General features: G+C 42.8%; 1 protein-coding gene across 3 annotated transcripts in view; it reads right to left on the bottom strand.

Moving 5' to 3' along the window:
- Positions 1-1,091: 1,091 nt before the first annotated feature.
- The window catches only part of scaper (S-phase cyclin A-associated protein in the ER), a 59,517-nt gene continuing 38,277 nt past the window's right edge, over positions 1,092-22,331 (bottom strand). For all 3 annotated transcript variants that reach the window (XM_084364067.1, XM_084364069.1, XM_084364068.1), the window contains 8 exons: positions 17,728-17,851; positions 15,855-16,084; positions 14,073-14,228; positions 11,236-11,470; positions 9,580-9,729; positions 2,917-3,108; positions 2,159-2,207; positions 1,092-1,836 (listed from right to left, as the gene is read on the bottom strand). In XM_084364067.1, the coding sequence (XP_084220193.1) occupies positions 1,739-1,836; positions 2,159-2,207; positions 2,917-3,108; positions 9,580-9,729; positions 11,236-11,470; positions 14,073-14,228; positions 15,855-16,084; positions 17,728-17,851 (1,234 nt within the window). In that variant the 3' untranslated portion in view covers positions 1,092-1,738. The remainder of the gene's footprint in view (positions 1,837-2,158; positions 2,208-2,916; positions 3,109-9,579; positions 9,730-11,235; positions 11,471-14,072; positions 14,229-15,854; positions 16,085-17,727; positions 17,852-22,331) is intronic.

Here is a 22,331-nt window from a genome sequence, read left to right as displayed (position 1 = left end):
GGACACACTGAATGGACCCAAAACAAAGCGCGCAGCCGCGCAGCGCTGAGGGGACTCCCGGCCAGCCTGCGGACGCATCCTGGCGTGTCTCGAGTTTATTTTCATTCCAGTAGGAATCCTGGACGGCAAATAGCCGCTGGACAAGAGAGCATGCAGGTCAAGCCGGGACTGACACACTACACCTCAACAATTTGTTGGGGAGGATCGGCTTTAAGCAGCGAGGGAAACAGGAGTGGCGTTGAAATTAAAAATCCTGTTAAGACTTAGAGACGTGCTGATATACCTGCTTAATGTTTAAACTGCGTGAAGGAGAACAGTAGCATCAGTTCATTTGAGAGCTGCATGTGGACAAGAACAACACTAGCAGGGTTAATGTAGAGGAAGTACACACTTCATTTTATTGTTGTTTTTAGTGATTTTTCGTCAAATCTGACACAGAAGTCTTAAAAATTTTTAAAAAACTGCACAATCCTCAACATCAATATTACAGTCAAGCTGGATTAAATGCTTCAGTGGCACATTATGGAAAATGCAACGGGTGGGTTAGTACATTTCAGTTTTCTTTTCTAAAAAAAAAAAAAAATGCAGTCTTTAGCCAAAACATGCAGGTTTATGGAAAACTAGGGGCCATGGAGCATCTGCAGTATCCACGTTTATTACTATATTGTGAATATACACTTGTCAATACACTTCCAATAATCAATACAGGGCATGTACAGATAAAGACAGCTTCCTTGAGGCAGTTAGACACTCTGGTGTTGCTCAAAAGTAGATTAAAAAGTTATTTGAAATATACATATTTCAACCCAAAAGCCCTGTTGTTCTTGTGGGTGTCAGTTTGTGAGAACCAGTTGCTATATAAAGTTTCTGTGAGATACAACAGTGCAGTTTGTTTCTCTAGAAATTGCATTTGGCTCCCGAATGAGCCCAAATTAGGAAGTCTTCATCACCCAAGTTCAAAAATGTCGGAGTGACAGAATGACTCATCCCAAATCAAACAGCAGCAGCATGATACATTATTATTATATGCTCATGATATTAACTTGACTTTGTACATTCGACACAGAACAAAACTGAAGACCAACAACACATAACCATGAGTATTTTATTATTGATGATAAATGTAACTCAATAATAATAATAACAACTCAATAAATTATATTAATTTGTAAGTGAGAGAAAAGAAAAAGAATGTGAACTTGAAAAATATAAACTCTTAACACGTATTTGCAATCAAGGCAGGTCAGTAACTTGTGACTGGCTTTATGTAGACTAAAGAAAACATTCTGGTATTTCACATTCAAAAATGATAAATAAATTAACAGTATAGATGAAAATGTTTGGCAAAATATAAATTACAGTATAAGTAAATGTGTCAGGTTCAGATCATCACTTTGTATCCATTTTCTATCTACAACAGAAACAAGAAGAGGAACAAACGGCTTGTTTAGACATTAAATGGAATAGTTGTGCGCGTGTTCTAGCTACAATGTACAAACAAGAGATTTTGTGCAAATTCCTCATAAATATCATCTGATTTCCTTAGAAACCAAAACAGATGAACAGACACAGTATAAGGCTTTTGAAAAATTTCACAAAGTTTGAAGAGTTTTTTTACTCGTGTGCAGTAAGTCAGGGGAAAAAAAAGGACAATCCAAAAGGAAACAACTCCACATATCAGTCTCTGTTGTTGTGTTTATACTGCGCTCATCCATTCTGAGGACAGTGGGCGACTCCATCACTCTTCCTGCTTCTTTAGAAAAAACTGCAGCGCCGAGTCCCACTGATCTCTTGGAAAGCGATTTGACAACTCGCAGTAATCCAGCAGCTGGGAAACTTTGCACAAACAGAGAAGAACAACTAGATTAGACAGGGTGTCAAACAGCTATCCTTTATCTTTTCCAAAAAAAAAAAAAGGGGCAAACATTTGAATTTCGCCAAAACAAGCCCAACACGTGCAGAGATAAATTCTTCCCAACGAAACAACTTTCACGTCTCAATACTTGAGCACTTAAACATTTTTCCTGGAATGAGTTGGAGAACCTACATGGCAAAATTAGCTGTTTCTACATGGAGCAACACCTTTTCTTATACATAATTAAATATATCAATATGATCCATCCAATTTTCTTGTTATGCATTTATCAGAATTACTCACCTGCTTGCTTTGTTTTGTTGTCGGACTCTTTCTCATTTGCAGCACAGTCCTAAGGGAGAATTAAAAGCATTAAGAAGCATTAATACCTACGATAACAGTGAGCCGCTGGTACTAGTAGTGCTGTGTGTGTACAATCCTATTTGTCTCATCTAAAATTAATTCCAGCAACACAACAAAAGACACCAGAAAATGTAAGGCAACATTTAAAGCTGCTACAACAACATTAAATTAGTTTATAGTAACGGGTGATAAGGAACCGTCCTGGATCAAACTGTTTTACTCTGAGGAATGTTCCTGAGGTTAACTCAACAATGAGGGCAGCGGGGCAAGACACCATGCATTATTGCTTTGTTTGAAAGAAACGACAATAGCTTGTCTCCCTTTGAATGGGAGTTAATCGGTGTCTAAACAGTGGTGGTTGCAGAGTGGTGAGGGGCGGGTCGTCAAGAGGAAGATGAAGGAGACAAGCTGTTTACTGGGAGTTGAACCAGTGGCAGGTAAATCCACTGTGAAGGAAACCATTTATCTTTGTAAAAGCCTTCCTGTTACAGATTCACCGGGGCCCAGAAGAGCAATTGTTAATCAGCCGAGGCAGAGAAGAGGTTGTGTTTGGATGCTTTATCTAAAGGCATGAAACTCTGAAGGCCTGAGAGGTGTTTTTGATTATTTGTATGTTGAGTCTCACCTCTCCCAAAATTTTCCATGTGTAAGTAAATTATTTATGTAAATGCATGTACTGCATGTGTTACCGTGTTTACCTGAATGAACGTAGCCAGCAGCACACAGCTCATCTCCTGCTGCAGGATGACCTTGTTTTGGGGGTTGTTGTAGCAGGCCGAGATGAGGGAGGGGAAGAGCACTCGGATGAGGCGCGGGTGGCTGAAGTACTGGAAGGGCAGCTGACACAGTTTCTGCAGGACGCTGGGCTGGCGGCCAGACTGCACTATCACCTGGAACACACACACAGGGAGCGGGGCCAGTCAGTCACTAAGCCAGTCAGTGGCACTGTGGGCTGTAAATCACCGCCCTGTGCTCCTCCCACATGTAAATCTGCCACTAAAACAACACGCAAACAGCCATTAGGAGGAGACCTGTGGGGCACAGCCTCCCACCATGCAATTATGGGCTATAAAACACAATGATGGGATGTTTTGTTCTTCCTTTGTACCAACGGTAATAGCAGAGCTGCTGTAACGTAAGAAGGAAATGTGACCTGATATCATCATCAGTGGTTGAAACTTCACTTTTTGTGTTAAGCAACACTTAAGTACAGAATCAGTGTGAATGTTTGTTACCGCCCTGCAGGAGTGTAGCTCAGGTTGAGAGGGCATTCATAGTGCAACCGGGGTACGAAAAGGTGGGGTGGCGGGTGAAAGGCTCAACCGACACTGTGGCCACCCCCACTTTAAGAAATGAGCAATAACATTAATGGTATTTTCACCCGGCCGACATCCTGCTCTCCATCACAGCCCGTCAATCATACTCCATCACATCCGGGCCACCAGTATTACAACCAAATCACTCCCAGCCTCGTTTGATTAGAAAGGCGGACTGCTTTTAAGGAAGGGGGTCCACGGCCTAATGCTCTGGTCATCTCCCCTGAGCCTGGGAAGAACCATCAGCACCCCTCTGAGAGCCATGGGGTCAGCATGTTAAATCCTGGCTGCACTGCTTTATAGGACCAGACTTTGGGACCGGAGGCTCAATGCCAATGGAAACCAGAAGGGCGAGGTGAGGTCCTCGAGTCACGGCGACATAAATTCACGAGATTTACAAGATTTTAAAAATACACTCTCTAATACTCTGCCATCGGCTGCTCCTTTGATAATGCACTCCAAGTTTGAGCGGCAGGATAAACAAAGTGATAATTCACCGCTTTTATCAGTTCAAGGTGAAGCTTCTCAGAGCTGCCCTCTACAGCGGCGTTCAAAAGGGACACAAAACAGTGCCACTTCCTTCCATTATATGTTTAAAGGAACCATGTGGACAGGTCAAACATTCTGACTTCTATTACATTACAAATATTTAAAAATGTGAAGAGCAGTGAATTTGTCAACCTGAAATGTAAGTGCTAATTTCTGAAGCTAAGACGCATCATTTCTGCTCTGATGTGTTTTTACTGAAATAAAGAATAGTCTTGACTACATTAGAAGTATGTGTGCGTAACAGTGGAAGAACAAAATCCCCAAAGTTTCACTGACTCAATAAGTGTTTTTCAGAAAGGAATGTGGGACTTATTGGACGATTTCATTCGCTGAAGGAAAGAAAAAAAAAAAAGGGCAAGCTCTGGTTGTTTTCAAAAGCAGAGCTGCTTATTTTCAGTGCATGTAGTTTTAGCATTTTCGTGCTACTTTCCACTAAATCCAGCGTCATTTTATCTTCTGTTGCAACACTGCCCAAAGACAAACTGGTAATGGAGGTAATAAATTTATACAGCAGAACTCATTAGGAAGCCAAAACCATGATTCTGCAAAAAGCTAAAGAATCTATTCGTTCTTGTGTTTTAATCCAGAACATTTACGATGTAGGCATCATAATTTAACACCAGAGCAAGTGTTGGATGTTTGAGCTGGGGCTCTGAGAAGATCCAACCCACAAATCAACCAGCCATCTCATAATCCTCCACTGCGCACAGTTCCATCTTCAGCTGCCTAAACAAATTGTCCCCCCTCAAGTGCCTGACGCAGAGAGACATAAAACAAAGCCTGGTGGCAGCGAGAGTCTGGAGGTAAGAAAAGAAGCAGGGTCCCCTGCCAACTTTCCACGCCTCTACCAGGTGAAGAGCAACACCAGAGCCCGAGATGGTTTCCAACTTGAGATTATGTCGCAGCAGCTCAGCTGAAGTATCTGCAGCTCAAAGCCCGACATCATAAAACTAACAACAAGCATCTGAACCAATGCATCTGGCCCCGCATATAACGCAGACCCTGTAAAAAACTCAAGTGCCTTGGCTTCTCTGTTCTTTCTTAAGTTCAGAGACCTGGCATTTTCAAACAGTGCCGGGTTTATGATGCTTCCATTACATAACTTCCTCACTGTCCACAGCGACAACAAAGAGTGTGTAAAGTTAATGTACTGAAACGCAAACAAATTCCCGGGAAAACCCAGTGTTGTGGCGGAAACCCGAGTTACGGCAGATTTAAGAACAGAGGAAAAAGTAAATCATCATCGCGCCATGCAGTAAAGCATACATCTCATGTAGAATAGTTTGCCTGTGCACACAAGGCTGCTGCATAAGGTATGTTATTAAAGGTGCAGAACAGAATGTGAAGAAATAATAGTTTTGAAGTTACATCAAAGACATCTATGTATTGTGTTGCAGAGACATCTACTGAAGTTAGCATGCTAACCAGCTAGCCCTGGTCTGTCGTTTTTCCAAATATTGTACTGAATTCCCAGTCTGGATCACTAGCTGCATAGCTAACTGAGAATCTTACATATAGTACCTTTAATTTTTTACTGCACAAATCCAATTATAAATGTTGATGTCGCACAGATGTCAATCTTGAGTGTGTGGAGGAGTTCGAGCTGGGTTATATGGTCTTAAGTTAAAGTCTGCATTGCAAAACACAACACTTGTATATTCTAAAATCTCCTTAAAAGCACTTCATAAGCGCTAGGACTGGGTGGCTAAGTCAGATATCACAATATTTTTGACTAAATACCTTGATATTGTGACAATATTGTAGGGGCGACTACTGGTACTTTCACAACACATTCAGATTTTTGATAAATAATCATTAATGTGGATATAATGACAAAGTGGGTAAAGGCAAGTATTAGAACAAGAACATTCTTAAATTCAGAAAATTGCATCACTTTACTGTAATGCAGCCTTTAAAACCAGGAAGAGAAAACATGTGTCACATCACGATATATCAATATCCACATTTAAGATAGTGTCGGTCTCATATCACAATAATGATATAATATTGATATATTGCCCAGCAATAAGAGGAATCTGCATTTGTCTTGGTGTCTAGACAGACTGAACACCTCGGGGAGGAACCAGCATCAGTGGAAGGCCATATATCTGACACTCCAATCCACAAAATAAACCAGATCTATCCGAGTGGAACTGTTTCACTGATAAGACAAGCAGCACAGCAGACGCCGCAAAGCAAAGTTGGTCAAAGAACTAGTTTAGTGCTTCTTTACAACATTTACAAAAGGCTTATTGAGACGAGCACAGGACGCTGTGTAAATTACCTCTGGACAATTAGATGCTAGGGACGCAGACATTGACATCCACACTCCAACTTGACTTTTAAGGCGATCGTCAGTCGTTTTAAAATCCCGTAAAAACCTGCCGTTTACACAATGAAGCCTAATAACTCTTTATTTATCTCTCTGAGCTGACGCTGTCATTCCATCCCAGATCCTACTCGCTGATAATTCTGCTCTGAAACTAACCTGACGACAGCGTTACAGACAAATGGAAACTCCTCACTGAAAGGTTTGCGGGGATAAAAATGTCCTCAGCTTCACTTAAAGTCAGTTGGACCTGCGTTCACCCTTGAAGCGGAGTGTAAATCATCTACCGAGTTAACAATAAGGCCCTCTCCTGCCAGTCAGCGGAGAGTGTGTCTGTCTGCCTTTTTCTCTGCCTCTGTTTACACTGTTGGGTGATACAGAGTGTGCATTCCCCGGCGCTGGCTCCCCGTGGTCTGCACGAGCTGCACTTACCCTGCAGGCAGCGGAGGGCCTGGTTGTCTTGGCAGTAATGGACTGCTGAAGGAGGCGTTTCAACATCAGGTTAACAGGAATTACAAGCCTAAAGCTCGGCCTGGGCCTGCGGGGCAGAGGAAACGCCCTCGTAGAGAGTGGGAAGAAGAGGAATGACCCCACAGATAAGGCTGAGCTCTGGAGATGTGTGTGGGATGTTCTGTGTAAGAGACCATCTATACAGCTCATGTGATGCAGAAAACAGTTTAGGAAATATAAGCACAGAGGAGTCAGGTACTCTCAGGAGCCAGCGCGGGGAAATCGATCCCAATACATTTATGAAAACGTCCATACGCTACCTGAAACTGCTTCTGTGTGTGTGCGCTATCGGGGCAACAGCATTTGTGTGTGCAGCTCGCTCTTCTCTGTGTGCGTGTGGCCATTTTCCAAAGTTTTCTTAAGATTTCCACACTCTCAAATCGCATGCGTCTCTCAAAAGCAAGCAGGAATCAGGTGGGTTAACATGTCAACAGTTTACAATTACAGTCGTGGCAGCTCAAGGATTCAACAGATCATCACTGTGGATGATTCACAAATGAATCACTGTATTTAAACACAAGGAGATTATCAGCACATATCTCTTCAGGGAAAGAGGAAGTACCGTTGTCAGTTACAAAATAGGTGTAATTTGTTCTGCTTTTTTAATTTTTGTCAAATAGGTCTCCACGGACACAGGCGACAGACAATGAAACATATGGCTACACGGCTCGCTGGCCCCCACGAGCAGTGGCGCACTTGAAAAACACACAAGCCTACATATGTCACTCTCCCAATGGCTTTTTGTGTGACAAGGTGAATTATTCATGCCCCCAGAGCAGAGGGAATACATCACTACGTATAGTGCCGCTTCAAAGTTCTGCTTTTTATGAGCAGCCTTATTTCTAGAGCATACATATAAACAAAAGCTGGTTTGCCGACAGTGAATCAGCAGTCTCGGCGACCGCACAGGCCCTGGGTCGGGCCGCTTTTGTGTCCTGCCAATGCTTACATTAGCTTGAGAAAAGCTCAAGCTGCTCTAAATATTCTCCTCAACGCCATCCATCTTAGTGCGGAACTGAATGGACGCATTCCAGGAACTGGACCACTGGCAAAGATCAACTCTGTGCGGAGGTTGTGTGGGATTTTGTTTCCCGACAATCTACACTTGAATGTGATTTTTTTTTAAAACTACAACCAGAAAGCAAGGTAAGAAGATCCGTTTGCTTTATACTTTCTTGTTGGCAGTACCCAGGCTGTGCACAGGTTTTGCAAATTAACAACATGCATAAAAACAAATACAGTCAAGCATGGCTGCTCTGTTAACGTTGCTGAGGGTGTGCAAAGAAGAATAATCTGTCACCCACTTAATTTAATCATCAGGCCTCATTCAATTATTCAATATAATATGCAAATTGGATCTTCAATGACCAACAAATGCTAATTCTGTACATCAGAATAATTAAATTGGATAGAAACTGAGAGGACAGGAAGATCCTTTAATTAGAACTAAAAAATCTGCTAAATTAGAATCAGTAATCAGCCTATAAATCGTGGTGAAGGGGGGTTGACTGCGACCGTGCCAACATAAATGACATATCAGAGGTTTGAGACTGAAGCTGTGGCTGCTGCCTGTGTGGGTCAGGCTTAATACAATCAAAGCCCAGCCAACTGTAGCATGGCTAATCAGAGGCCCGGTAGACGGGCCACGCATGACAGCCAATTACACAGCAGCCAGGTCTGCTCCATCACATCCTGCTCACTTCCCCCTAGCCCCCCTAAGTAGCTGTAAGAGCGAGGACAGCACGCTGCTCTGCTTTAACAGGAGGGAACAATGGGTCACTCTGTGGGACAATAGACGACACACAGAGCAAAAGCAGGAAGGTGCCAAGGCATGAATCTTTAAACAGGTGCTTTTTGTTACGATTACAAAACTACACCCTTTTTCTGACAAATAATACATGAACAGAACAATAGTAAGATGATATTACCAGGCTCGCCTAACTCGGTAGACACAAAGCTGAAACAATTAAACAATTGACAGAAGATGTAACCATTACTATTTAAGCAATTGGTTAATTGTGTTCAGTAGTGGCGAAACAAAAAGTAGGTTAAATGATTACTTGGCAGACAAAGTAACTCGAGTAATATTTTGACCAACAATTAAATGTTTTTGTCATTATTCGAGGAAAAAGTCAAAATATTCTGCGATTCCAGCTTCTCATACTATGAAGGTTGAATGCTCGTCTTTCCACATACGATAGTAAACTGAATATTTTGGGGCTTTCGACTGTTGCTTGGATAAAGCAATTGTAGAAATCGGTTTGAGTTAAGAGGAATTAAAATCGAAATTTTCCATTGTTTACAAAGATTTCTTAGACAAAATGTTATTTAAAAAGGAACTGTAACAAATCTTTTTGTTTCCACTTGACTGCTATTTTCTATGTAATACTAATATTTATATATGAGAAACTTTTTCTTCTTTTTAAATGGTTGGCCTGACTAAACAACAAATAACAATCAGCACTATTAGTAATTAAGATTGACATTTTTCAGTTTTATATTTTACATACTGATGAAAGAAACAATTAATTGAGAAAATTGATCAATAATAATAATTTAAAAAACATATATTTATCTATATGTTTACAGTAGTTTGGCTTTTGAATTGAAGTGAATTTTAATTGCTCTGCAGTCTGTGCAGGCTCAGGCTGCTTTACCTGGTTGTCGGGGTGGTTAACGGTAAAGTATCCCACGCAGATGATGACTTCGTGCAGCAGCTCTTCAGACGAATGCTGTGTACAGTACCAGAGCAGCGAGCTGACGATGTGTCGGAAAGCTAGAGACAGGCCCTCAGCTCCTAAAACAGACTGACAGGTCACAGACAAAACATGTTAGCATGCTTTACAGTAAATTAAGCATAAATTGTCTATGACTGTGATTACAAAGAGCTCAATACACCAACAAGACAAAGTAATAAAAGATGATACGTTTTGCTGGCAGGAACATACATGGTGTAAGAGTATAAGCAACTTAAGCGGGGTCCCACCATAAAACACCCCAATCCCGCTCTGAAATGAGATGCTAGAAGCAGCTCACAGACAGTATTTATTAAACATGTCAGTGTGACCAAGCACCATAAGATCATCACTATTCCGCTACAAGTTTGGATGTAAAATGCTAACACACCCAAACACGTAATACCTGAGACGCTAAAGGCTGTTTTCAGGCCTCACAATTTATGCATGCAGGCAACATATTAATCTCAATGAACAACAGAAGCAGCGGTCAAACAGAACAAAAGCAATTCAAAAACATTCAGATCCCGAAAACACGAACCAGAAAACCACAATGCAAGGCGGAAAAAGGGCATTTCTGGTTTGAATGTGAACTTCTTTTGAAACATTTATTTTGGAGAACCACATATTTGCTGCTGCCAAAATGCAACCGATGCAAACCAGTTATTTATACTGCGTTGAACCCTTTTGAAAATCCTCCTGTAAACATATTATTGGGAGCTGATGCTGCAGCAGAGCGAGTTAACGGCCTCAATTCTGATCATCCACCGCAACTCATATTAGCCGGTGCTGTGAGGTAATGTGAAACACAAGGTGATTACAACGTCCCGGCCAGAAAAAGAAACATTATTTAAAATGTTCATAAAACTCCGGCAGTGAAATGCTTTCATTTCCAGCTGTTTTGAGTTGCCAGAACGTGGCAGGTCAGTGAGAGGAAGCTGCTTCAAAGTAATTACCACAAGACATTAAAATAATTAACAGCGTTCTCGCTCGCTCTCGTGCCTCTCCGTCTATGCGGTGACTTAGCACCGTGAAGCTGTCGCCCTCTCCTCCTCGGGGTGGGTAATGTACGGCCCCTGCATACAGTGCTAATCACTCGTGCTCCATCCTAACTGCTGACCCAGCGGGCTCTAGTCAACCCTGACATCTGACCTGGGGTCAAAGGGCACCTGTGTTTATGTCCATAGGTCAGCTTTGTCCTGAGGAGAGTAACTCCTCTTCTAATGGCGCCTAACAAAGGAACCAGCATCAATCTGATCATGCACACAGATTTATTAAATCCAGGGAGGATAATTCAAATATTTGTGAGCATTTTTACTATAGCCCGCAGTTTGTGATTGCTCCGACTAAGCAGGCAGACAGATTAGACATTTCTTTCATTACCGTTCTATACAATATGTGCAGTATAATAAGGAATCTACAATACAGAAAAGATGCTCAAACAAACATCAGATACAGAATGGTAATGAAAGAAATGTCTAATCTGTCGCTGATAACAAAATCTGCTACAGGTTAAAGGGATGATTTTAATTGTTAAAAAAGTGAAAACAGAAAATATCCTGGATTTATCATGAATACCTGGAAGGCGGATAGGTCGAGCAGGGCAAAACTGTTGAGGAAGCGGATCCCTTGCAAAGCCACCTGGATGACCCCGGGGCCGTAGGGCTCCTGACTCCGGGAGGCCGACTCTGGCGCAAAACTGTGCAGCAGGATGCAATACAGGGTGTGCACCACTCCCACCAGGTCTGTGGACTGCAGCAGGGCCGTCAATCCAGTCGGGTCCTGGCGTTTATTGTCAAATATACTGGGAGCACTGGGGAGGAAGAGAAGGGAAGTGTGGTCAGAAAAACAAGACATATGATACAAGAAAAATGCTACATGGCTTAATGTCTTTATTTTGTGCTTTTCTGCTGCTGGTGTCATGCAAAAGAAAAAAGAAACTCAATGTCAGATTGTTGTCTCACTGTGACATCCCAAGACCAAGGCCGCAAAAAAACAGTCTAGACCTCAGCGACTTCTAGATTTACTCACCAGACAAGGACTAAGAGATGACTTTCCCTTAAGATAACAGATATAACCCTGTTAGTGCTGCCCTATTACCTGACTTTGACCGCAGCGAGTGGAGGGGCACCGAGTTAAAAATGTGTTTCCTATTGACATGTTGAGTCACAGCTACTCTTAAGTTCATCGTCAGCTCTTCAAGTGCTTCTGATCATTCAGGGAATAACAATTTTTCATTCTTTGCATGCGAGCAGGCGCTTCCATTCACTTTTTGACTTCACTCGTATGACTCACTGACAGCCAGTTTTGGTTGCAGATGAAGAGCGGGACCTTTGAGACTCAAGATCGGCTCTTCCGTTCCCACTCAAGCTACAGTAAACATAGTGATGCCATGACGTGAAGCTCATGGCAGTGTCTACAAGTTGGCGGATTTTATCGAGCTGCCTGACAAAGTGCTGAGTGCTCTGGCACAGTTAATCAAGGCCTGCCCGAGAGGATTCAAGGTGATACGTTTGTTTGGCTCCGACAAGATGCCACCCTGTTGGTTAAAGGCAGTGGTAATATCATCCTTTAACAGCAAAGCCAGGGGTAATGCCAGTTGGAAAGAGGGGTTCGACGATATGGCAAAAAGAGCTCCATTTAGTAAGCCACAGATCTGACCAACCCTTTTCACATTAGTGCCGGAGATTTACACATTTTCATGGTTTCAGTGTTTTAAAATTGTCATGCCAGGAGTTTCAAAGGAAAGACATTTAGGTGGAGGATCCAATTGCAAAAAATGAACATCTACAGATTTGTTTAACACAACAGGGTGAACTGGACTGCACATTCAGCATTACTACAATTAATGCAATAATGTTATCCAGTATTTTTAGTTGCAAAGCATACTAAAGACTCCAGTGAAAACCCTCATCTAGTGTGGACAGACGATTTAAGACTACCGCAGCAGCCCCAGCTATGATTTGCAGCCATGTAGAATGGAGGGTGTGCGACCTCTGGATGGAACCTACAGTGCATGCTGATACTTGATGTTAGCCAACAGGCTCTGCGTAAAATATGCTGCTAGGCAAGAACACAGCCTCCTAATGCCGTTATAATCCCCTGACACAGCAACTGGCATGGCCAAAATATTCTACAGGCCCACTGAGCATTCTTGTATATGACACACCAAGAATCTTGGCAGAACTGAGCTCGCTGGCTCCTGTATCGATCATAACACTGGTCTCATTAAACCTGTAAAGTCTGACGCTATGTTTTCTCACAGAAATTTTGTGACAAACAGTCTTTGACTATGCTGGTGTGAAGCAGCTGGTTGTTGTCACTGCAGCACCTTGCAGCTGACAAGATCTTGGAATAAGGTACTGCCAAGAGGCGGGGTTGTCATGGAAAAAAATTTAATTGGCTCGATCGCCATCTTGATTGAGCTTTTTCCTAGGGATGCCCGAATTTAAGAAATTCTGTTATGTATTATTCCAATAATTAAATTATAGCTGATAAATAGAGACGATATTACCGAGCCAAATTGCTTTCATTGACTAGTCTATGATATGCCTTTTGTCATTGTGTTTTATCTGCAGACGAAGCAGCCTTATGCTTTTGGCTCGCTCAAAGCCTTTATTTTTAGAGATTATTTAACACATCGACATTTCAGATTTTAAAGATTATCAAAGAATTGAATGTGAAATCTGAGGCAAAATTCTTCATAAGAGGTTTGTGAAGATTTGGTCTTTGTTGTAGTAATAGTGAAGTCAGATTTTGTCAAGTCAGAGCGATGGAATATCAAATCATCCATCTTTGTGCATAAACTACAGGTTATAAACTCTCGGTATCAGCCTTGAGAAGCAAGTAATTATCGGTTATAGGTATTAGCTGAAAGAAATCCATATTGTGATTTCTCCAGTTCAAATGTGATTGTAATGTCTGACATCAAAGCATTTCTGAGCCGGCTACCTTGGTCAGCATTTCTTTGCCTTTTAAGTGAGGAATTGTGGTACTGATGTCCCTTGGTGTGACTGTGTGCTTAGCCTCTGTCAGCGGCGCCACTGAACCTCTTTGAGTGGAGGTCACTGTAGCACACGTGGGTGGGCTCCCCCCACGCTGCAGGCAAAGGTTTATGGTGAGTGACAGAGCGCTGGGTCAAGTAGATGCCTATCTCTATCTGCAGTAACGACAGCTTAGCCAGCTAGCTGGCTGGCTGGAGGAAACGACCTGCTGGATGATTGCAGAGGAGCCACAGTCTTTGTTTGAGTAACTGTGAGCCCCGTCTTTATGGATCCCTGGGACATTTAAGAACGGACAGTGACTCGGTCTCTGTCATTAGACGCACAGAGAAAGGTGTGTGTATGTTTGTCAGAGGGGGATCAAGAGATCACAGTGATGTTTAAGGTGCGTAATAGAGTAAGAGACATTCTCACCGTCCGGTTACGACAAAACACAGCTTGCACATGCTGTGTAGCAGAGCTGAGGCTTGCTGAAGGAAAGCGGACATCTTGGGGTGCTCGTCTACAGGACCTTGGATCGACAAGAAACACCCATACAGCTTGTCGATCAAACCCATGTTTACCACGTAGCTGGAAGAACACACAAGAGGAGAAAAAAACATGCAGTGGTTATTAGCTAATACATTTACTTTGAGAGACTTCCTTCGTAAAAGCTCATCTCACACAGGCAAACAAAGGCCTTTACTGTGCAAACTTCCACAGCACTGCAGCTGAAAGCGGATACCTCACCTAAGCCCTCCACCCCCTGCTATTACTGTGATATCTCCAATTTGTCTTTGCCAATGACAGGTCTCATGATCATGTTCCCTGTACTCTTTCAGCCACAAATCACTGCTAATAGTGTCATTAGAGGCCTGTTGTGCCAGCCCAGCTCTGGGCCCTTGACAGTCTGCTGACCTGGGGCCGTCTTCTCTCAATTCCAGTATGCCTGGACCTTTGGGCTCTGCTCAGGCACCAACAGCTTATGGAAATCTATAGAGCACTACAGCTGCCAATCAAGACTTTGGTCACTGAAGCCACGGTTCCTTGTCTTATCACCGTCTTGACTCTGGGCTTCTGTCACATACCTTTTTTTGTTATAACTGTCACTCAGTGAGGTCCTCTCAAAACAGGTGATTATGACCGTTTTCAAGCTCCACTGCAGGTCATCTGACACTTGAACCAAGTCCCATTGTTTTGACTTGATCCTCTTCCACAGCTTTACTTGGGTTGAAAGGATCTTTCCTCACACTGACTGCTTTGTTCATTGCCTGCTCTGTTTGACAACCTGCTTGGTGGTCGAACTTGCCACTTGATGCGTCTCCTCTTGCGAGTATGGATTGAAAATATTTATGACAGTGATAGGGGGCTAAAAGCACCAAAAGCCAAACTGAAAAACTGGTAATGAGAGGAAAGGAAACAGTGATCTCCTTTCTATGTGATAAATAGGTTTGCATAATGGGAGAGCGTTGCAAAAGCTGAAACTGTTTTGATCTTTTGTCCTTCCTCACTAGCATATACATTATACAAGGCAGTTGAGGTAAATCTTGAGCTCGTACTTGGGATTATCAGTCTGACGACACCATTTTTCTCAGGCCCTCCCCTGTCTCCAGGGTTACGACTGGGTCAGTGGATGAGAGTGGTGGGCCTGTGCAGCTGCTCTGTCCAGATGAATCATGGCTTGTGGGAGGGATGGTGGAAAGACTGCACTCTTCCACACGGCTTCAACAGGCCAGGCCTGCCTTTCCTCACAGCCCACATTTCTCCAACACAGCACCGACTCCTCCAGCCCAGACCCCAATAGCAAGCTCCAACGCCAGGTTCAAGGAGGCTTTTCAAAGCTTTGGAAGTGCTCTTTGTTTATGCTACTTCATGCCCCCCCTTAGAAACTGATTTTACTTGAAATGCGGCTCTGGATGTGTGGAAAAAGTACACGCTGGAAGGCTGCCAGAATACGCCCTCATTCTCACACTACTCCCATTCTAACAAGACACCAGTTGGACCATTTCCAAGAGATCTGACATTTTGTCAGCCTATTCTTTACATAAGGCACGCTGTTGAGGAAATCAGAGGTTGACCAACTCTCAACCCAGTGAAGAGGAGTGGAGGAGGGATGTACTAAAGCAGGTAAAAAGGTCATGAGATGAGAAAGAGAGGTGCCATGTAGGAGGAGGAGAAGCAGTGTGAGAGGAGTGCAGAGCGTTGGAGGGAAAATACCTGATTAGGTCTTGTGTGCGAGTGTTGAAGGACTCGGTGGCAGAGCTCTTGACCTTGGCATCTGGGGAGGAAATCCATGTCTTTTCACCTTGTCCAGACTCAGAGATATGTGGCCAGAGGGACCCCAGGATGGTAGCGATGGTCTGCAGCAGGCCTGTCGTCAAACCCTCAAAGACTTGTTTGTTCACACTGCGCCCAAAAATGGATTTGTCCTCATCTGGGACATACAGCTGCAAGAATGGAAGAAGAAAACAAAGCAATTAATGAACCCATTTTCTTTGATAAAACCTGATGCTGACAGGCTGCATTAGACAGCATTAAATGCCATTACACACAATCCAAACAGATTGTAGAGAGAAAGACAAAAGACAGGACCATTTAACCTTCAGCATGTGCATTAATGGCCATTCAATTAACACAGAGACTAACCCTAAATGCTTTGTTGATGTTAAGCAAAATGTTTAGTAAGTTTATCACCAGATTTAGGCCACAAATTAGTAGTGACTTGTAAGAGTCACAATAAAAAGGAAAGCAGCTGTTTAAGGCACTTCCTCCCACACAAGTGATAAAAAAAACTGGTGTAAACAATTAAAGATGTACTGTGACTGAGTTACAAGACAAGGTGGAAGCCAAAATAGAGAGGCTGTAGAAAGAAGTCAGAAAGTGTAGTCAGATGAGCATTTTTTGTCATTTGCATTTGCAGACAAACCTAATAAAAAACACACAAGCACAGGTCCACATCTAAAATATAGTGCTACCGTTTAGTGGAGAACCTTGCTAAGGTAAAACCCTCTCATTTGGTCTAATGGTTGGGGTGAACCCTGACAGCATAGGTAAATCCACCGACATTCTCCACAAATCTAATTAAAAGGGTACATGCTCATATGGCAGTGCAACCCCCACTGCCTTACTCTATTGCTCACACACACGCATACCAGAACATAGGATGAATGTGCGCCAAGTTTAAGAGTCAAACAAAATAACAAAATTTCAAACTTTGTTGTCTGAATTGTAAATAAAACCGCAACATAATAAGCAGGGCGTGTGGGAGCATGAATAACTGTTTAGGCCAATTCTGAATCTGTGTCGAACACACAGAGAACAGTTAGTTTGTCTCCTGCAGCGCTGCAGAATATGTCAGTCAGCAGAGCAGCTGCTGGGATATGTTTTATATAAACTGAAGCATACAGGCTAACCTCTCCCTGTGTGCCCTAAGGAAATATGACTGCTTTGGATTGGAACTCGGCACTGGAGAAGGAAGCCCCAGTAGAGTTCATGCATGTACCACAACCCTGTGCCTGCGCCTTGTCCTGTCTGTGTTGTGAGTGCAGGCGGCCCCAGCGAGCCGCCACTGTTAGATGTTTGGAGTGGGCTGATGTTTACAGTCCTTCTTACAGAGTGCTGAAGGATATGGGCTGACATGTCGCCGCAATGCAGCCTGCCTGCCTGCCTGCTTGACTGACTATGCTCTCACATTCCCTCAGTCAGGAGGCATCTGTGGAGAGGTTGGGCAACGGCTTGTTACTCGCTGGCTTGTGTCTCGCCCTGTCTTTCATTAACACTGTGGCAGGAACTGACACCAGCAAAAATGGCAGGGTTTTCTCAGCGGTCAAAGCACTGTATATCAACAGATTAATGTAAAGAAAACAAGGAAGGTTTAATAAAAATGCTTAATTCAAGTGTGGCTACACTAGAAAAACTCTTCAAAAATATTCAGCATCTCCTCTACATGTACTGAACTTTATACAACTTGAAATAATACTGTTGGCACAAACATATTACACAAATATTGAATCTTATTCCAGCATTCATCAAACACTTTGTTTGGATGGCAAAAAAAGTCTCAGTCATGTGCTTGGACGCATAAACTTACTGTTAGCTGATGCAGGAGTAGGTCCATGAGGAGTGCAATCTTGTTGCTAAATAGCACATAGGAGCAGTTGAGAGGGCAGCAGGAACATGCCAGGTAGTAGGTGTTTGCAGCAGTACAGAGGGATCTAAGAGACAGATGAGAAAGATCATTAATCACAAGTTTTAAAAAAAAAAAAAGCACACCTCGAGGCAGGCCGCTACTCCCCTAGCAATGCGTTAAAGAAACACCACTACTGGGATGTAAATGTCTGGCCCTGGGCACTGACAAGACTATCTGCAGTCATCAGGAAACCAAACACACTCCTCTGTATTTGTGGTTCCTTAAGGGTGCAGTTTGTCTTCGCAAGTCAAAAGCATATCTCGCTGACAGTGCGGGTAAGGAAGACGATTTGAGGAATAAAACACTCATATCAGCTACTTATGCGGAGACTCCCCTTTCTGCAGCCACCTTCGGAGGAGCTTGAGCGCAATCTCAGTCCCATCTTGGCTGAGATGGTGCAGCATTTCCGCTGGAGAGATAAAACTACTCCTCTCAGCAGCTCCTCACGGCCGCCAGGCAGCCCCAGGCAGCGGCCAGTGCCGAGCCAGTCAGCATGCCTCTGTATTATGTCTGCTCTAAAACAAGCCCGGGAGAAGATTAATGCTTCAGATAACTGACCAATCGTTCTGCTGTGACTGCTACTCCCCCTCGCCTCAGTTTCATCAGTTAATATTTTCTGACAACTGTATATTTTAGCCATTGGCGGGATGGCGTGTCCTATCTGCTCGCTGGAAGAAAGGAATCTGCCTCTCCAGTGCCTAAAGTAGGCCATGTTTATTTCAACTGGTAAACATTTTGATATCTACCGAAACCTACACATCTGCTGCGCGTTTTCGGTCAAACCACGCTGGCACAGTGAAGGAAAATAGATTAGGCTGGGGCAGACCCAAGTCTGTCAATAACTTCCTGTATTCTTTGCTCTGCATTTGCTAGTGGGCAGATCAGTCGTTTCGCCGCATCATTATTGACATTGCAGAGTAAAGCTGTCAGACACGGAATGCGGTGATAATGTGAGAAGCACTATATTGTGAGTGATAGGATAATGTCCAAATCTACATCAAAGCTTACTTCAGTCCACCTGAAAACAATAACAAAGCAGGGCCTTCTTGCGAATTGTTAATGTTCTATAAACCAGTTATATTGACAGTAATTTTATTAAAGCGGTGGAAAAGTTAAGCCATAATGGTTAAGTGCAGTCTGTGTGAAGCAAGAGGTGAGGTAACATGAGATCCCAAACAAACTATGCAGCAACGCCGCATCAAGACTCCGATTCTCTTGTGAACGCGGGATAAAGATGAGCGCCTATGCAAATACCAAAATGACAACTCAACTACTTTTCCTCAAATACTGCTGTATAATTACATGCTTCACACAGCTCATGAAATTTAAGCTGTGGTAGCCGCCATAAACATTCCTCCAAAGGACAGCAGTTATTTTAGTTGCCTTAAGTCACTCTGCTGGTATTTAAGAGCATGCCCCTGTTGAGTAAAGTCGCGCACAATAGTAGGGATATCACATGACCTATCCGAGATAAAATGACTAGGCAGGACTGACTTCATTACTGTCAAAGAGTGGTTTCAGAACAGCCAGATAAAGTTCAGCTTGGTCAATGGGAGCATTCAGGTTACACCTATGACGCTGAGATTTGGTGCTCTCTTCCTGCCAAATTGTTGTATGAATTTTACCTGGGAAACAGAGGTGTCACTATTTCTTTTATAACAACTTCAGTCCTCCTTGGAATGCTGCCATGCGAATCCTAAACTGTGTATAATGGGATATTTAACCTTCCAGAAGCAATGAAGACGGCAGTAAGCCAATTTGATCTCTGCATTTGCCTCTCCAGTCCGCTCATCTAAAACTTCTCTAAATCTTTACGAGAAATTCAAAGTTTCTGACTCATCTTGGCGTTCATGAGACCACTCTTGGTAATATACCTGTTCTGGAAAACAATCCCAAAAGTCCTGTTATATCAGTTTTGTTGGGACCACATGGTTTGTATCTTTACCACTAGACTAGTTCCAGTTGGGGACCTTTGTTACATTTCATTCCCCTCTTTACCCACGTTTCTGGTCTCCTGTCAATAAAAGCTAAAATGTCATCAGGATGTGCATATGTCATTTATTTTGTTTGTTGTCATTGGACACAGGCAGTTTTCCACATGGCGGCTTTGCCATAAACATCAGTTCTAGTAAACTTGATTTGATCCTGCTACCAGTTTTTTGTAGTTCTGTAATCCCAAGCAACTTGTAAATGTCACACAAAATCTTGTCACACAAAATGTATATACATTTAAGTTTAGATATACTGTAGCACGTGTTCATGTTGTTTTTCTATTACTTGGCCTGTTTGGAAATATAATACTTTAACACTATAATATTTATACATCATATGTACACAGAACAGAGTGGTTTTCACTTAAATTAACTAAAATATTTTAATCAAAATGACTTAAATTCTGTCAAGACGGATCGGGCCCTCTGGTCCCCACAATCGGCTCACTCAAGTGCTCATGTAATGAGCATGCAATTGCTTTGTAACACAGCTAATCAGGCTTGTCTTTGGTCATCGCTGAACAAATGAGGAGGCTGTCAAAGGCATGTTTGAGTTATGCCCTTACACCAGCTCGCACAATGAACCATCACAGTGATCTGTCTTTGGTTTCCTCCCACCTAATTGAGCCTGATGAGCATGACACCTGATAGTCCGCCCTCTCTGGGAATCTCTCTATCTCAATACCCCTCAATGACAGGTCCAGCTAAAGATTTTAGGGAACAATTTGGTAAAGTGCCACACCACCCTGTCTCATGTTGCACAAAAACTTTGTGGGGACCGATGTGTGCCAGTTGATCTGAGCAGGCAACATTCCTCCACCTACACCAGTATGACGTTCCCATTAAATTGAGAGATTGTGCTTCACATGTTCCCACAATTACCACATTAACTTTCTGTCACTCGATTTGGCTTTGAAAACAGAGGCCATAAGCTAGTGTCACAAGTTTTAACTGGGGGCTGATGGGTGTGACACTGATAAAAAAAAAGGAGATAAAGTTATATATGGAGTGATGTAATCTGCACACCTACACTAAACATCTTAACCTCACACAGCCAGGGAATACCATTGTACCTGTAAAGCTATTCAGATACATAGAGAAATGAGGCCAAGAGGTAGAGGGATGGAGCACACCTGATCCCGTCTCGCCCCCCTGCAATCCTCTTGGGCTCTGCCTGGGTGGCCATTAGGCCTATTCACAGAAAGGTTGAGGGGCTTAAGGGGGTTTAGGAGCGCAATCGACCTCTGAATTTTAACTCATAATATTCAAATATACAATTTTACATAGAGGCTGATCTTTTTTTTCCCCCAAGCCTAATCTAACAGGGCTCCTCTATTTTGGTCAATCGCATTGATGCCCCTTGCAATTTAGTTTGTAAATTTCTTTAAAAAAAAAAAAAATTGCTTTTATTGCCATTTCTTGTTGCGCATGCTGTAATTTAAATAAAGAAAAACATGCAATTGCACCTTTCTTCCCGTTTACAGTCATTTACACAGTGTGTAAAGAAATACAATTTTAATGTTTTTACAGGTGCACCTAAATGAAAAAGCACCAGTGCCACCATTGTGAAAAGTTAGTCTGGAGCCTTAGAAGACTAAGAAGAAACTATTCCTCAAGGTCAGAATTTGTTCACAATATGACTCAAAAAGCATCCAGATTTCACTGGCTGGTTAACTCTGTGCAGCATAAATCAGAGGTAACACCCATAAACAGTTTCCCTAGCAGCGAGATATACGGTTATGGATTGCGTTTATCTTTCAAACAAGTCCATTTATCATACTGAATAGCCAACTCTAAATCAGTTGACAACAGGACAACAAGCATCTAAAAGGCTCTTTATGCTTTTTGTCACTGCCTTGAGTTATCAACCCTGAGATCTGTGCTCCTCAACCTGAGTCTCACATTTCTCGCCCTCTCAGTGTGTTTCCTATGTGCCCAGTCAAGCCTGACTGGAGCGACGCTGCAGAAATCTGACCAACTTCCAGATCAGGTTGAGTCCCTGCCTCTTAAACAGGGTAAATTTGTGTTCAGGGGAAGAAAAAGAATCCTAAGCCAAAATAAAAGGTGAGGAGCAAAACCATTTCCTTGTGCTGTCAAACAATCCCTTCATTCACTGCTATCTAAATGACATTTAATTTGATTCTGCTGTTGATCTCTCCGATACCCTGAGTGCTTCCAAGACATCTACTCTGTCTGTCGTGCCACACTGGCCAGGTATGAAGGAGGGGGGAGAAATCTGATGAGCCGTCACACACCATCATGCACAGAAGCAGGAGTGCATGCACACACACACACACACACACACACAAATGGTGGAAAACATCCTGAAATCAAACCACAGGTAGCGGGTCTGATTTCACAGGATACACCAGGTCATGTGAGACAGAGGTGGAAATACAAATTGGGTTAACACGCTCCTACACTCCTACACCCTTCTCTAAGATCACCTGTTAGACTTTCATTCACAGCTCTGCTTTTCTTTTTAAAATCATACACACATATTTCAAATTTGAT

The sequence above is a fragment of the Pagrus pagrus genome (genome assembly GCF_965226575.1).
Source record: "Pagrus pagrus genome assembly, chromosome: 10".
In the NCBI taxonomy this organism is placed as follows: domain Eukaryota; kingdom Metazoa; phylum Chordata; class Actinopteri; order Spariformes; family Sparidae; genus Pagrus; species Pagrus pagrus.
Note: the sequence above shows the minus strand (reverse complement) of the source record. Positions and strands in the feature narration are given on the sequence as shown.